Below are 12,625 nucleotides of genomic sequence, written 5' to 3'. Positions count from 1 at the left end.
GTTGGCAAATACTGCACTCACTAGGTGGGGAGGGAGAGAAAGACACGGAGGGAAAGAGAGGACGCCAGCCAGTAACCTGGGCTTCTTCTCCCTGGAAGAAAGACAGAGGAATGCCAAAACTCACAAAGGAACCAGAGAATGGGAGAGCAGGTGGGGAGATTCTCCTCTGAAGAGGCACCGACCACAACCTGCATTTGGTTACAACCACACACAGTTCTGTAGCATTTCTAGCTTTGCCCCAGACCTCGCAGTCCACTAGGGTGGTTCACACGATGATGTCTGGGGTAGGAGATGCCTCCTACCCTTGTTCCGGGTAATGAGAAAGGCATCACCCCTTCCTTTAAGGGGAGTAGGAGGTGGAAATGGATGGCAGAGCTTTTCCGTCCGATGACTTGAAGGTTCTTGTAAAGTTATCATCCACAAAATAATAACTAATAATTTCTTTGACTCTTGCAGTTGAGATACAGTTTCAGTGATAAATCTTTTGTTGTTAATGGTATATTTGAACAACCTAACTGTATAATTGCATAATAAATGTATAACTGTTTAACTGTATAATTATATAACTGCATAAAGTTGACATTATAGAACAAGAAGGTAAAGGAAGAGACTGCAAATATTTGCTTATGTATAATTTTCTATGTATCATTTGCTATGCATCATTTGCTAGGTATGTTTATGTACTATTGGCTGTGTTTTGCTATGTAATTTATATACCCAATAAAAGTTTCCTATTTATTCTTTCTATCTTTTGTATTCTTGTATCTTTGTAACTGCTCAAGGCCATAGATCCGGTTAGCGGGGACTAGAGACAGGGCCTTTTTTGTTGTAGTCCCTCAGCTTTGAAACACCCTCCCCGAAGAGCTTTGCCATGCTCCATCTTTCAGTATTTTTAAGAAGCAATTAAAGACACATTTAATAGAGGTTTTTAAATGTTTTATCTGCTACTTATATCTGTTAGGTTCCTTAGTTTTTATAATTCTCCATTTTTCGCTTTTTACTAATAACTTTTAATTTGAAACTTTTTAAAAAATTTTAATTTTAAATGTGGTTTTGACCAGGTCTTTTAACTTGTTTAACTTTATTAATCTTTTATTTTAAATTGTAGCTATTTTATGTGAGCCACCCCATGCAGTAGTGTAGTGGAGGGGCGGGGGTATAAATATATTTTAAATAAATAAATAAACTTTGTATTTTGATATTTTGTTGAGTTTAAACCTGTATGTGGGTAATTAACTTATTTGTAATTTCTCTGTATTGTAAATGCAGTGTATCTGTAAATTGTGATTAAAAAATTAAAAAATAAAATCTAACCTAATCTAATCTAGTTCAGGGGCTGGGTGCACACTCAATCCGTGAGGTTTATATAAATTCACAGAGGACAGGTCTATCCATGGCTACTAGTCTGGTGGCTATAGGCCACCTCCAGCCTCAGAGGCAAGATGCCTCTAAATCCCAGTTGCAGGGGAGCAAGAGCAGGAGAGGGGGCATGTCCTCCTCTCTTGCCTGTGGGCTTCCCAGAGGCATCTTCTGAGCCACTGTGTGAAATAGGATGCTGGAGTAGATGGGCCTTGGGCCTGATCCAGCAGGGCTGTGCTTATGTTCTTATGAGGGGAAGGAGGGCTCCTTCCATTACAGTGTGCTAAACAGCAGCGGGGGCTCATTCGGTAGCTGGATCCAGCGGCTGGGGAGCAGGGAGCCTCCAACCCAACTGTGTCTTAGCACACCATCCTGGAAGGAGCCTCTGGCCTTCTTTTCTGCAGACCATCCAATATCAGAAGTTCGTACAACTCCTGAACTGGAGTAGGAGGCTTCTCCTACTCTAGTAATCATTGTGTGAACTGCCCTACTATCTCCTTCCCTTGAGCCCACAAATGCTTCCCTACAAATGCTGTGTCTGCTTCACCCTCTGCCACCCCCAACAAAGCCACCAGCCAGACCCCCCCCTTTCCCCCCCATTTCCACTCTACAAATGAAAACTGGTTTCAGGCAAGTTTCTTTGTATCTACATTTAAAGGAAATTGTCTTGAATTCTGACCAGGAAAATGATCTTTCAATCTCTGCTGGCTGAACAGAGAGGGAGAGGAAATGAAGGTTCCTGAGGTAGGATTTGTGGAGGATGTCCAGAGAGATGTCCAGAGACTCCAGCCTGCAACCTTGGAGAAGCCGCTGCCAGTCTGTATAGACAATATTGAGCTAGATGGACCAATGGTCTGACTCGGTAGAAGGCAGCTTCCTATGACCTAAATGGGACTTACTTCTGAGTAAAATGCACAGGCTTGCATTGGCAAACTTGGGAAGGAGAGCTGGTCTTATGGTCACAAGCATCAATTGTCCCCTTTGCAGAGCAGGGTCTGCCCTGGTTTGCATTTGAATGGGAGACTACATATGTGAGCACTGTAAGATATCTGGGGAGAGCATCTGTGTGCTTGCATGCAGAAGGTTCCAAGTTCCCTTCTGGGCATCTCCAAGATAGAGCTGAGACTCCTGCCTGCAACCTTGGAGAAGTCGCTGCCAGTCTGTAGAGACAATATTGAGCTAGATGGGCCAATGGTCTGACTCGGTCTTAGGCAGCTTCCAATGCTCCTAGATGAGCTGCAGAGGCTGCCTCCCTCCCCCTTTCCCCTCTTCTCTACCCGCTCCCTGCAGCCAATCAGCAACCACCTCTCAATACATGGGCAGTGGTTTTACTACTAGTTCAGGGATGGCCAACCTGAGGCTGTCCAGTTGTTATTGGGTTACAACTCCCATCATCTCCAGGAGCAATAAATGGTCCCAAGGCACTCAGGCACACCTCCCTGCTCTCTCTTCTCATGTGCCAAGCAAGAGAAAAACCTCATCTAAACCCTAGTTAATTCCATATCCTAGTGAGGGAAAGAGTGGTGAACTTGGAAAAGCCACTTCCTGCCCAGTCTCAGGGGAGGAGAAGAGGGCTGGTCTTGTGGTAGCAAGCAACACTTGTTCCCTTAGCTAAGCAGGGTCTGCCCTGGTTGCATTTGAATGGGAGACTACATGTGAGCACTGTAAGATATTCCCCTTAGGGGATGGGGACTCTCTGCGAAGAACATCTGGGTCCAACTCAGTATATGGCAGCTTTCTATGTTCCTAACCCCTTGGGGAAGTTGGGAGTGTTCCAGTGAGCTGAGCTTAGAAGAGATGGCTCCACACTAGGATGGGGGGGGGGGGGGCATCACTCAGTCCTGGATAATGCACAGGGTCCCAGGAGCAGGACTGAAAAAGATCCCTCCTTTCTACAAGAGACCATGGAGACCTTCTGCCAGTCAGGGAAGACCACACAAACCAAGAGGGCAAAAGCCTGACAGTATAGTGTCGTTTCCTTTGTCCATCTGTATTTAATAATTTAAATACATATGGACACCTGCTTTGCATGCTCAAGGTCCCAAGTTCACTCCCAGCATCTCTTGCTCAAAAGGATCTCGGGAGCAGGAAAAAGTCCCACAGTGTTGCTGCCAGTCGGGGAAATCAATCCAACCCAAGCTGGACCAATAGCCAGACTCAGTAGGAGGCAGCTTCCTTTGTGCAAATCTATTACCATATTCACCGCAGAGCAGACCTTTGCAAGGAGCAAGTCTGGAATGTAGACCCCGGCATTTTCTATGCGCCAGCCGCAGGCCAAGAGCAGCAAGGCTAGGAAATACTCTTCCTCTTTCTCCGAGATTCCTCGGAGCCAGCAGAAGGAATCTTTTCCTGTTCAAAACTGACTCCCTCCCCTCTCTCTATAAAACATTTGGCGAAGGTTTAATTTCACCAACAAGGAGGAATGAAGCCTCAGGTGCTTGCTGGGGTCCTGGCCGGAGGACCCACCCTTTGCTGTACAGCCAGCCTCCCAATGGGGTGAAATGCGGGGAGGGATTCCCCTCCCCTCCCCTTTTCTTATGGGCCTTTCGTCCCCATCCGCCATCCCTGCAGCTGGGCCCTTTCTAAACCCCACGTCCTGCTCGACCGCCTTTGCGCACTTACCGGACCCTCCCGGACCCCTCGGACAGGACCGCGGCACCCGCGCGTGGGAAAATCCACGGCTCCTTTCCCACGGGGCGGAGGTGGGGCGGGAAGTGACTCATAACCCCCAGCCATCCCCCCTTCTTCGCTTCCTCTCTAGGAATCTGCATTCTTTTCCATTAACCCTTAGGCGGATTCTCACCAGGAAAGAAAAAGGACGGGTGCCTGGCCCTGCGGACGCTGCAGAGGCTGGAGGAAGAGGAGGTGAGGGGGCTTTTCCCTAAAGGGACCCTTGGAGATGCAGGGGCGGGGCGCAAGGGTTTATCGGTCCTGGGAATTCTTAGGAGAGTTAATTCAGTGTAAGGGGGTGGGGGTGGGAGGCTGTTCTCTCCGCCCCCCTCTTTGCTCGATGCGCCAGGCGAGAGAGAACTTCTCCCGCAATTCGCACTCCTGGGGAGGCAGTGGGAAAGTCTCTCTCTCTTCCCCACTCCCAAATTCGCTCTCTGGGTAAGCTAGAGATCCGGTGAGCAGAATCTTAGGAGGCCACGAGGGGAGGGGGCATGACTGGTCTACAATCGGTGGGGAGGCTTGTGGATTTCATTAAGCCCGCCCCGCATTTCATTAAGCACCCCCCCAGAGGGACTCGAGCACTGCCTGCACTGTAGAGAACCATCTCCCCTAAGTAGCTAAGGGGGATGGGAACCCTCTGTCACACATCCCCACCCCCAATTTGAGCACAGGTGCAAAGTGGGTGGTGAATTTCCAGTTGCTGTTGTACCAGCAGGGCTGTGCTTATGTTCAGTGTTCAACAATAAAAAGTTAAACACATTTTGCATAGGGGAAAAGAAAAGTGGGGGGGGGAGGAGAAATAAAAATAAGATGAGGATGGGGCCATTGGCTATCACCAGGCTCAAAAGCAGGGTGCCTCTGAATACCAGTTGCAGGGGAGCGAGAGAGGGGCCCCCTGTCAGACCACTGTGGGAAACAGGATGCTGGACTAAATGGGCCTTGGGCCTGATCCAGGAGCTGTTTTTATGTCCATAGTCAATGGCAGAGCATCTGCTTTTGTGCAGAAGGTCCCAGGTTCAATCCCTGGCAGCATCTCCTGGTAGACTTGGAGGAGAGACTCCTGCCTGCAACCTTGGAGAAGCTGCTCCCAGTCTGTGTAGACCAGGCATGCTCAATGCTGGGTCCCCAGATGTTATTGGACTTCAACTCCCATAATCCCCAACCCAAAGTCACTGGGGCTGGGGGTTATGGGAGTTGAAGTCCAATAACATCTGGGGACCCAACGTTGAGAATCCCTGGTGTAGACAATACTGAGCTAGATGGAACAATGGTTTGACTTGGTATAAGGCAGGTTCCTGAGTGCCTATGGCCATGCACAGCACACAGTGCTGCATAATATTGTGTTATTTTCACCCTTGGGTTGCTTGAGTAGTGGGACACCCCAGAGTAGCTTCAGAGGGTTAAGTTTCCCCTGGAGGACAAGACTCTGGAAATGGACCAGGGCCTTTGTCGTCTTCTGCAGATTTGCAGAGGTACAAGTGAAGAGGCGGCCTGGCTGAAGCTCTGTGAGTGCCAAGTGCTGGGACCACAGATGCACTTTGGTAATTTGGGAGCCTGGACCTAAAGGCCTTTGGAGCCCCCTCCTTCCCCCCCCCCCCCAATTAAGCATCATCATGCTCAGCTGGGTTGACCACACCACCTGGGACAGACTAAGAGGTTTAGGGGCCCCCAGGGGCTGTGAAGGCCCTGGACTTCAGCCCCGAAGTTCAGGTGTAAGAGTGCCTCTGGCTGGGACAGAAACTCTCAGGGCTTTGGGATCCCCGAGCATCAACCTGGAATGGAGCTGCAGGTTGACTGCAGCTAAAGCAGTGTGTGGCGGGGATCAAGATCCCATCCCTTCTTTCTCCCTTATGAGGGCAAGAGAGTCTGGGATGGAAAGGAGCGGGGGGTGGGGCATCCCAAGAGAGAATCTGGCTGTGCTTCTCAACTTCACATGCATGGTATCCCTGACCTGGGCATGCCTTTGAGTTGTGCTGAGCAGTATTTTGAAAATCACTCCATGAGAGCTGGTCTTGTGGTAGCAAGCATGCCTTGTCCCCTTTGTTAAGCAGGGTCCACTCTGGTTTGCATTTGAATGGGAGACTACATGTGTGAGCACTGTAAGATATTCCCCTTAAGGGATGGGGCTGCTCTGGGAAGATCAGGTTCCAAGGTTCCCTCCCTGGCATCTCCAGGATAGGGCTGAGAGAGACTCCTGCCTGTAACCTTGGAGAAGCCACTGCCAGTCTGTGTAGACAATACTGAACTAGATGGTAGAGCACATGTTCTTGCATTTAGGAGGTCCCAGGTTGGGTCCTCAGCATCTCCAGCTAAAAGGATCTCAGGCCAATAGTTTGACACAAGGCAGATTCCTGTGTTCTTAAGAGGAAAGGAGGAGAAACCTCAGCCCCAGCAACTGAATGGAGAAGAGGATTTGTGTGAGAAGGCCCTTGGTTGTGAAGCTGCGGGGGAGAAAACAGCAAGTGAAAATCTTTGTTTCTGTGCTGGTCTGTCCTATGAATCAAACACACAGGCAGTAAGACCACATCTCTGCTACTCAAGTGTTCAGCATGCAGTATATAAACTTGAATTATGCAGAAATCTTCTTCAGGCTGGATTTATTTTATAAATGTAACAATAGGTGGCTGTTTCTGAATGAAGGTACAGTATTAATGTTTTGACTTGCAGCTCTTTCTCACTTCCATGGTTTGTTTCCTTCAGAGAGGAGCTTGGACTGATAGCTGGAAGCATTCAGTTTTGCTGGAAGAGTATCGGCCTGTCTGGAGCCTCTAAGAACTTGCAGTGTGACCTACAGTGACTCCTTGGCGTTCTGAGACTCAGGATGGGAACAGAGTAGAGAAGGAAAGCAGACAAAAGCACTGGCATCATCCCAGCCAGGAGCAGTGGGGGATTCTGGAAAAGAACTGTGCAGAAGATCCTGGGTAAGGACACCACCAACTCAGATGCACAGCATCAGTGCTTCAGGCAGTTCTGCAGTCAGAAGGCTGAGGGCCTTTGACAGATTTGCAGCAACTCCACAACCTTTGCCATCAGTGGTTGAAGCTAGAGAAACACGCAAAGAATAAGATCCTGGACCTGGTGATCCTGGAGCAGTTCCTGACTGTCCTGTCCCTGGAGATGGAGAGCTGGGTCAGAGAATGCAGAGGGGAGGCCAGTTCCCAGATGATGGCCCTGGCAGAAAGTTTCCCCTTGAACCAGACAGAGGCCAAGAGGCAGGAAGAGCAGCGGGTGAGAAAGCATTTCGTTCTTGGTCTTCTCAGGAGCACAGGATGTGTGGACCGATATCCTAAACAGCTCCATCATTTGCCCAACCTTTTCCGGAAGTCACATGCCCCAGTCTTGGATTTGCACTCTCATCCATCCATCATTCCTCAGATGTCCCCCTGTCAAAGATGGGGGTGCTGGTGGGTTGCAGAGATGGGGAGGGAGATTCAGTTTGGAAGAAAACTTAGTTCAGAAAGAGAGCAGCATTGATTTGGGTCTTTGCTTGCACCATCTTTTTTCGCTTCCCTCTTCCCATTCCCTGCCTGGGCTCCTTCTTCCTCTTTCAGATGCTGGGACCATCAGAAACATCCCCTGAATTCCCTGAGGCAGAGAAGGCTCCATCAGATGCCAGGCAGAGGCCGCTCTTCAGGTGGATTGTGCAGGAGCGTGACGGAGGGGCCACCTTCCTGGGTAAGGATGAATGGGGGCGGGGGGCAGGATTTCCACTTGGTCCCCTTCCTTGGAGTGTCAACCTGTGGGCTACTTTTGATGTTCCTCTAAAGCTTTGGAGGACAGGTCCATCAATGGCTACGGGTCCTGATGGCTATAGGCTACCTCTGAGCTCAGAGGCAGGATGTCTCTCAATACCATTTGCAGGGGAGCAGCAGCAGGAGAGGGGGCCTGCCCTCACCTCTTGCTTGCGGGCTTCCCAGAAGCATCTGGTGGGCCACTGCGGGTAACTGGATGCTGGACTCGACAGGCTTTGGACCTCACCCAGCAAGGCTGTTATGCTGAGCTCGTGTGGGAGGGCAGATGTTTCTCTCTGGCCCTTCTCCTGTTTTCAACACCTTCAGAAATTCTAAGCAATGTTTTGATGTGTGCTCAAAAGCTATCAAGAAATACACTGCAGACTAGCACTTGGTAGGGTAGCAATGAAGGCCTTGGAAAGGATATTTAGATGCCGTGACATGTCGACACCTACAAAGATTAGAATCGTTCAGACATTGGTTTTCCCCGTGACACTCTATGGATGCAAAAGCTGGACTTTGAAGAAGCAAGATAGAAAAAGCATTGATGCTTTTGAACTTTGGTGCTGGAGAAGACTTTTGAGGATACCATGGACAGCCAGGAAAACAAACAAATCAATCTAGAATTTTCACTCTAGGTACAAATGACCAGGCTCAAACTATCATACTTCGGACACATTATGCGAAGACCCAGCTCCCTTGAGAAGTCCATAATGCTGGGGAAAGTTGAAGGAACGAGGAGAAGAAGACAACCAGCAACAAGGTGGATGAACTTGATTACGACAGCAATGAATGCACCACTGAGAGACCTTAAAGGCCAAGTTGAAGACAGATCATCCTGGAGAGAATTTATCTATGTGGTTGCTAAGAGTCGACACCGACTTGACGGCACTTAATCAATCAATCAATCAATCAATCAATCAAAAGCTACTTAGAGACAGATTTATTTCCCTGCAGGAACTGAAAGACAAAAGGCTCCCAAAGGATCCAACATCTTTCCACCTTCTTTGTCTTCCTCACAGGTGGAGAAATGACCCTGGTGCTTCAGCCTTGGCCCTCTCCAATGTGTGCTGGAGCAGAAACGGTTGCTGTAAGGCCCGGTCAGGTAGGGAAGGGTCCATGGGGGAGTCAAGTGGGGGTGTGCTTGGGGGTGCCTCCATTCCCTGCATGGCTCCCTGATGCTTAAAGAGGTGCGGGTTTCCCCCCTTTTCTTGTGTCAAAATGCCTGACTGGGCAGGCTGTCAGTGCCTCTAAGGAAACTTTGGGTCCTGCAAGAGAACTCCTGCCCACCTCACCTCTACTGTCTTTTTGGATTATCCATGTAAAGAACATGTTTTCTTCTTCTTCTTTCAGGGTCTGGTGACCTTTGAGGAAGTGGCTGTGAATTTTACAGAGGAGGAGTGGGCTCTGCTCGATCCAGAGCAAAGGGTCCTGCATGCCGAAGTCATGGAGGAGAACTCTAGGAACATAGCTTCTCTGGGTAAGGCTACCCCACTATCCTTGCTGGATGCTAAAGGGAGACATTACTCTCACCAACCTTTCTTGGTTGGGACTAGCATCCTTTTCCTTTGGCCAATTCTTCTGGCAGAATTGTGGGGTCTCTTCAGGGGGAAGGGTGATGCCACTGGGTTCTGCTTTGGAGCAGGGGTGAATCTACACTTCAGCCAAAGTAAGCATAAGGGCAATTAGGAACATAGAACATAGGAAGCTGCCATATACTGAGTCAAACCATTGGTCTATCTAGCTCAATATTGTCTTCACAGACAGGCAGCAGCTTCTTCAAGGTTGCAGGCAGGAATCTCTCTCTCAGCCCTCTCTTGGAGACTCTGCCAGGGAGGGAACTTGGAACCTAGATGCTCTTCCCAGAGTTGCTCCATCCCCTGAGGGGAATATCTCACAGTGTTCACACTTCTAGTCTCCCTTTCATATGCAACCAGGGCAGACCCTGCTTAGCTAAGGGGACAAGTCATGCTTGCTACCACAAGACCAGCTCTCCTCTCCATTTGGCATCCATCTGAAGCTCTCTATTCAGTTGTCACCAGTTTCCCTCTGTTTTTATTCCAGCAGGCTGGCAGAGTGAAAAGCAAGAGCTATGCACGGTGTCCATGGAAGGAGTCAGATATCCAGTGGGAGAAGAGAAGCAAATAGAAACTGAAGCAGAAGAGTGGAACACATCTTGGGCTCCTCAGGAAGATGGCTCCTCATCTCCTCTGGGAGATGACTTCCATGAAATCCCACATCAAGGGGAAAAAGATAAAGTGATGGAAAGGAATGAGGGCAGCTTGTGTGGGAAAATCTTTAGTGCTGAGTTGTATCTTAATCAACATACACTAACAGATGTGGCAGAGAAACCTTATATATGTTCAGAGTGTGGAAAGAGCTTCAGTCAGAGTACGTATCTGAGGAGACATCACAGAGTCCACACCGGAGAGAAACCATACCAGTGCTCAGAGTGTGGGAAGAGCTTCAGTCGGAGCACACACCTTAAAAGGCATCAGCGAATCCACACAGGAGAGAGACCATTTAAATGCTCGGAGTGTGGAAAGGGCTTCACTCAGAGGATAAACCTGAGTGCACATCAAAGCGTGCACACAGCAGAGAAGCCGTTCATGTGCTCCGAGTGTGGAAAGAGCTTCCGTCAGAGGATAAAGCTTATTACACATCAAAGAGTACACATGGCAGAGAAACCATATAAGTGTTCAGAGTGTGGGAAGAGCTTCACTCAGAGCACACATCTTAGGAGACATCTTGAAATACATACAGGAGAGAGGGCCTATACCTGCTCAGAGTGTGGGAAGAGCTTCAGTCAGCAGGCATGCCTTACTAGACACCAGAGAGTCCACACAGGGGAGAAACCATACAAATGTTTAGAGTGTGGAAAAAGCTTCAGCCACCGCTCTAGCCTGACTTTCCATCAAAGAATCCACACAGGGGAGAAACCATATCAATGCTCAATGTGTGGTAAGAGCTTCAATCGGAAGTCACGCCTTACTAGACATCAAAGAGTCCACACAGGTGAAAAACCACATAAATGCCCAGAGTGTGGAAAAAGCTTCAGTCAGAAGAAAAACCTTACCATACATCATCAAAGTGTGCACTTGGATGAGAAACCATATAAATGTTCAGAGTGCGGAAAGGGTTTTAGTTGGAAGATAAACCTTACTACACATGAAAGGACCCACACGGGAGAAAAACCATACCAGTGCTCAGAATGTTGGAAGAGCTTTTCTCGCAGCACACACCTTAGGAGTCATCTGAGAATCCACACAGGAGAGAAACCATTTATATGCTCAGAATGTGGAAAGAGCTTCGTTCGGAGTGCACACCTTAGCAGACATCAGAGAACCCACACAAGAAAGAAGCCGTATCAGTGCTCACTGTGTGGCATGATCTTCAGACGGAAGAGTGATCTCGCCACACATCACAGAGTGGACGCAGCAGATAATCCATATGCATGCTCGAGAGTGTGGAAAAAGCTTCAGTCAGAATACAAGGCACAGAAGACATCACAGAACCCACATGGGGGAGAGGCCATCTCTGTAGTCACAGACTGTAATGAACATAAATAATCCACTTATACTTGGACACCTCAGCATAGGAAGCTGCCATATACTGAGTCAGACCATTGGTCTATCTAGCTCAGTATTGTCTTCATAGACTTGCAGTGGCTTCGCCAAGGTTGCAGGCAGGAATCTCTCAGCCCTAACTTGGAGAAGTCAAGGAGGGAACTTGAAACCTTCTGCTCTTCCCAGAGTGGCTCCATCCCCTGAGGGGAATATCTTACAGAGCTCACACTTCTAGTCTCCCATTCATATGCAACCAGGGCAGACCCTGCTTAGCTAAGGGGACAAGCCATGCTTGCTACCACAAGACCAGTTCTTCTCTTCAAGCATGGAACAAACTTCAGGTTTGTTCATAGATTATCTGTCACTCAGGTGGACATATATAGCGAGTTAGCCTAGGCCAGAGGTGGGCAAATTTGGCCCTCCATCTGTTGAACTACAATTCCATTCATCCTCAGTCACAATAAATCATGTCTGGGGATGATGGGAGTTGTAATTCAACAACAGCTGGAGGGCCAAGTTTGCCCACCACTGGCCTAGGGCTAGTCTACCTTTAATGAGTGATAAAGGGACTGTACAAGTGTCTGTGGAATGTGGCAGATTCCATATGCATGCAAAATATTACATTTTTTAAAATTACATATTTTCTTTTAATGCCACCCTAAGCCCTCAGGGTAGCATACATGGGAGCTGTTGACCCATGTAGGCAAAGAGCAGGTGATGACTGAAGATCTTTTCTTGCTAACAGGGGCCCTGCCCAGCCCCACCCCAAAATCCTCCTGAGGCAGCCCTCCTCCTGAGGAGACCCATTGGGCGGGAGAATGAACAGTGAAGCATGCATTCCATCTTCAGAGCTGGAGCTTGGTCCTGGCCCCATGTCGCCTCTGTTTTCCTGGGGGTGTTGGAGAAGGCTCAAGAGAAGAGTCTGGAAGCCCAGCAGGGAGGTGTCAAGTCCCAGATCACCAGGGCTTCTGAGGGAGTGGCTGCTCTGGTTCTGGTGGTGGTAGGGGACTGTCATCAGGATGGGGATTCAGGCCAGGATGGACTCTCCTTCATCCTCAGACTTGCTCTCTTCTGGGTTGGTGTCTGGGCAAACTCTGGACACCTGAGCGCGGGCACAGCAGTATTGTAGCAAGCAATGCTTGTGGCTCTGAAATTTGCTGTATTTACGAATGAACAGATCATGGGGTCATGGTGGACAGCTCGTTAAAAGAATTGACTCAGTGTGTGGCAGCTGTTAAAGGCAAATTCCATGCTACGGATCATTAGGAAGGGGACTCAAAATAAAAAATGTTACTATGA

At 48.8% G+C, this 12,625-nt stretch overlaps 2 protein-coding genes across 11 annotated transcripts in view; one reads left to right on the top strand and one right to left on the bottom strand.

Moving 5' to 3' along the window:
- The window catches only part of LOC128347020 (zinc finger protein OZF-like), a 36,769-nt gene extending 32,590 nt beyond the window's left edge, over positions 1-4,179 (bottom strand). For 2 of the 7 annotated variants that reach the window (XM_053301014.1, XM_053301010.1), the window contains exons 1-2: positions 3,982-4,061; positions 22-91 (exon numbers count right to left, since the gene is read on the bottom strand). The gene's annotated coding sequence lies outside the window, so the exon portion shown is untranslated. Of the gene's footprint in view, positions 1-21; positions 92-2,038; positions 2,056-3,981; positions 4,104-4,162 lie in introns of those variants that run through there. The other 5 variants (XM_053301008.1, XM_053301011.1, XM_053301009.1 and 2 more) reach the window with 5 other exon arrangements.
- Positions 4,053-12,625, top strand: LOC128347021 (zinc finger protein 883-like). Of its 4 annotated transcripts, none has more exons than XM_053301016.1 (6): positions 4,053-4,224; positions 6,730-7,257; positions 7,581-7,704; positions 8,783-8,865; positions 9,114-9,240; positions 9,828-12,625. In XM_053301016.1, the coding sequence occupies exons 2-6, from the start codon at positions 7,147-7,149 to the stop codon at positions 11,327-11,329; spliced, it is 1,947 nt and encodes a 648-aa protein (XP_053156991.1). In that variant the 5' UTR covers positions 4,053-4,224; positions 6,730-7,146; the 3' UTR covers positions 11,330-12,625. The 4 variants fall into 4 exon arrangements, with proteins under 4 accessions (XP_053156991.1, XP_053156992.1, XP_053156993.1 ...); XM_053301017.1 differs by having other exon boundaries at positions 4,055-4,224; positions 6,730-6,950; positions 9,825-12,625; XM_053301015.1 differs by having other exon boundaries at positions 4,056-4,224; positions 9,825-12,625.

The sequence above is a fragment of the Hemicordylus capensis genome, chromosome 2 (assembly GCF_027244095.1).
Source record: "Hemicordylus capensis ecotype Gifberg chromosome 2, rHemCap1.1.pri, whole genome shotgun sequence".
NCBI lineage: Eukaryota > Metazoa > Chordata > Lepidosauria > Squamata > Cordylidae > Hemicordylus > Hemicordylus capensis.
This window is presented reverse-complemented; position numbering and strand designations above follow the sequence as displayed.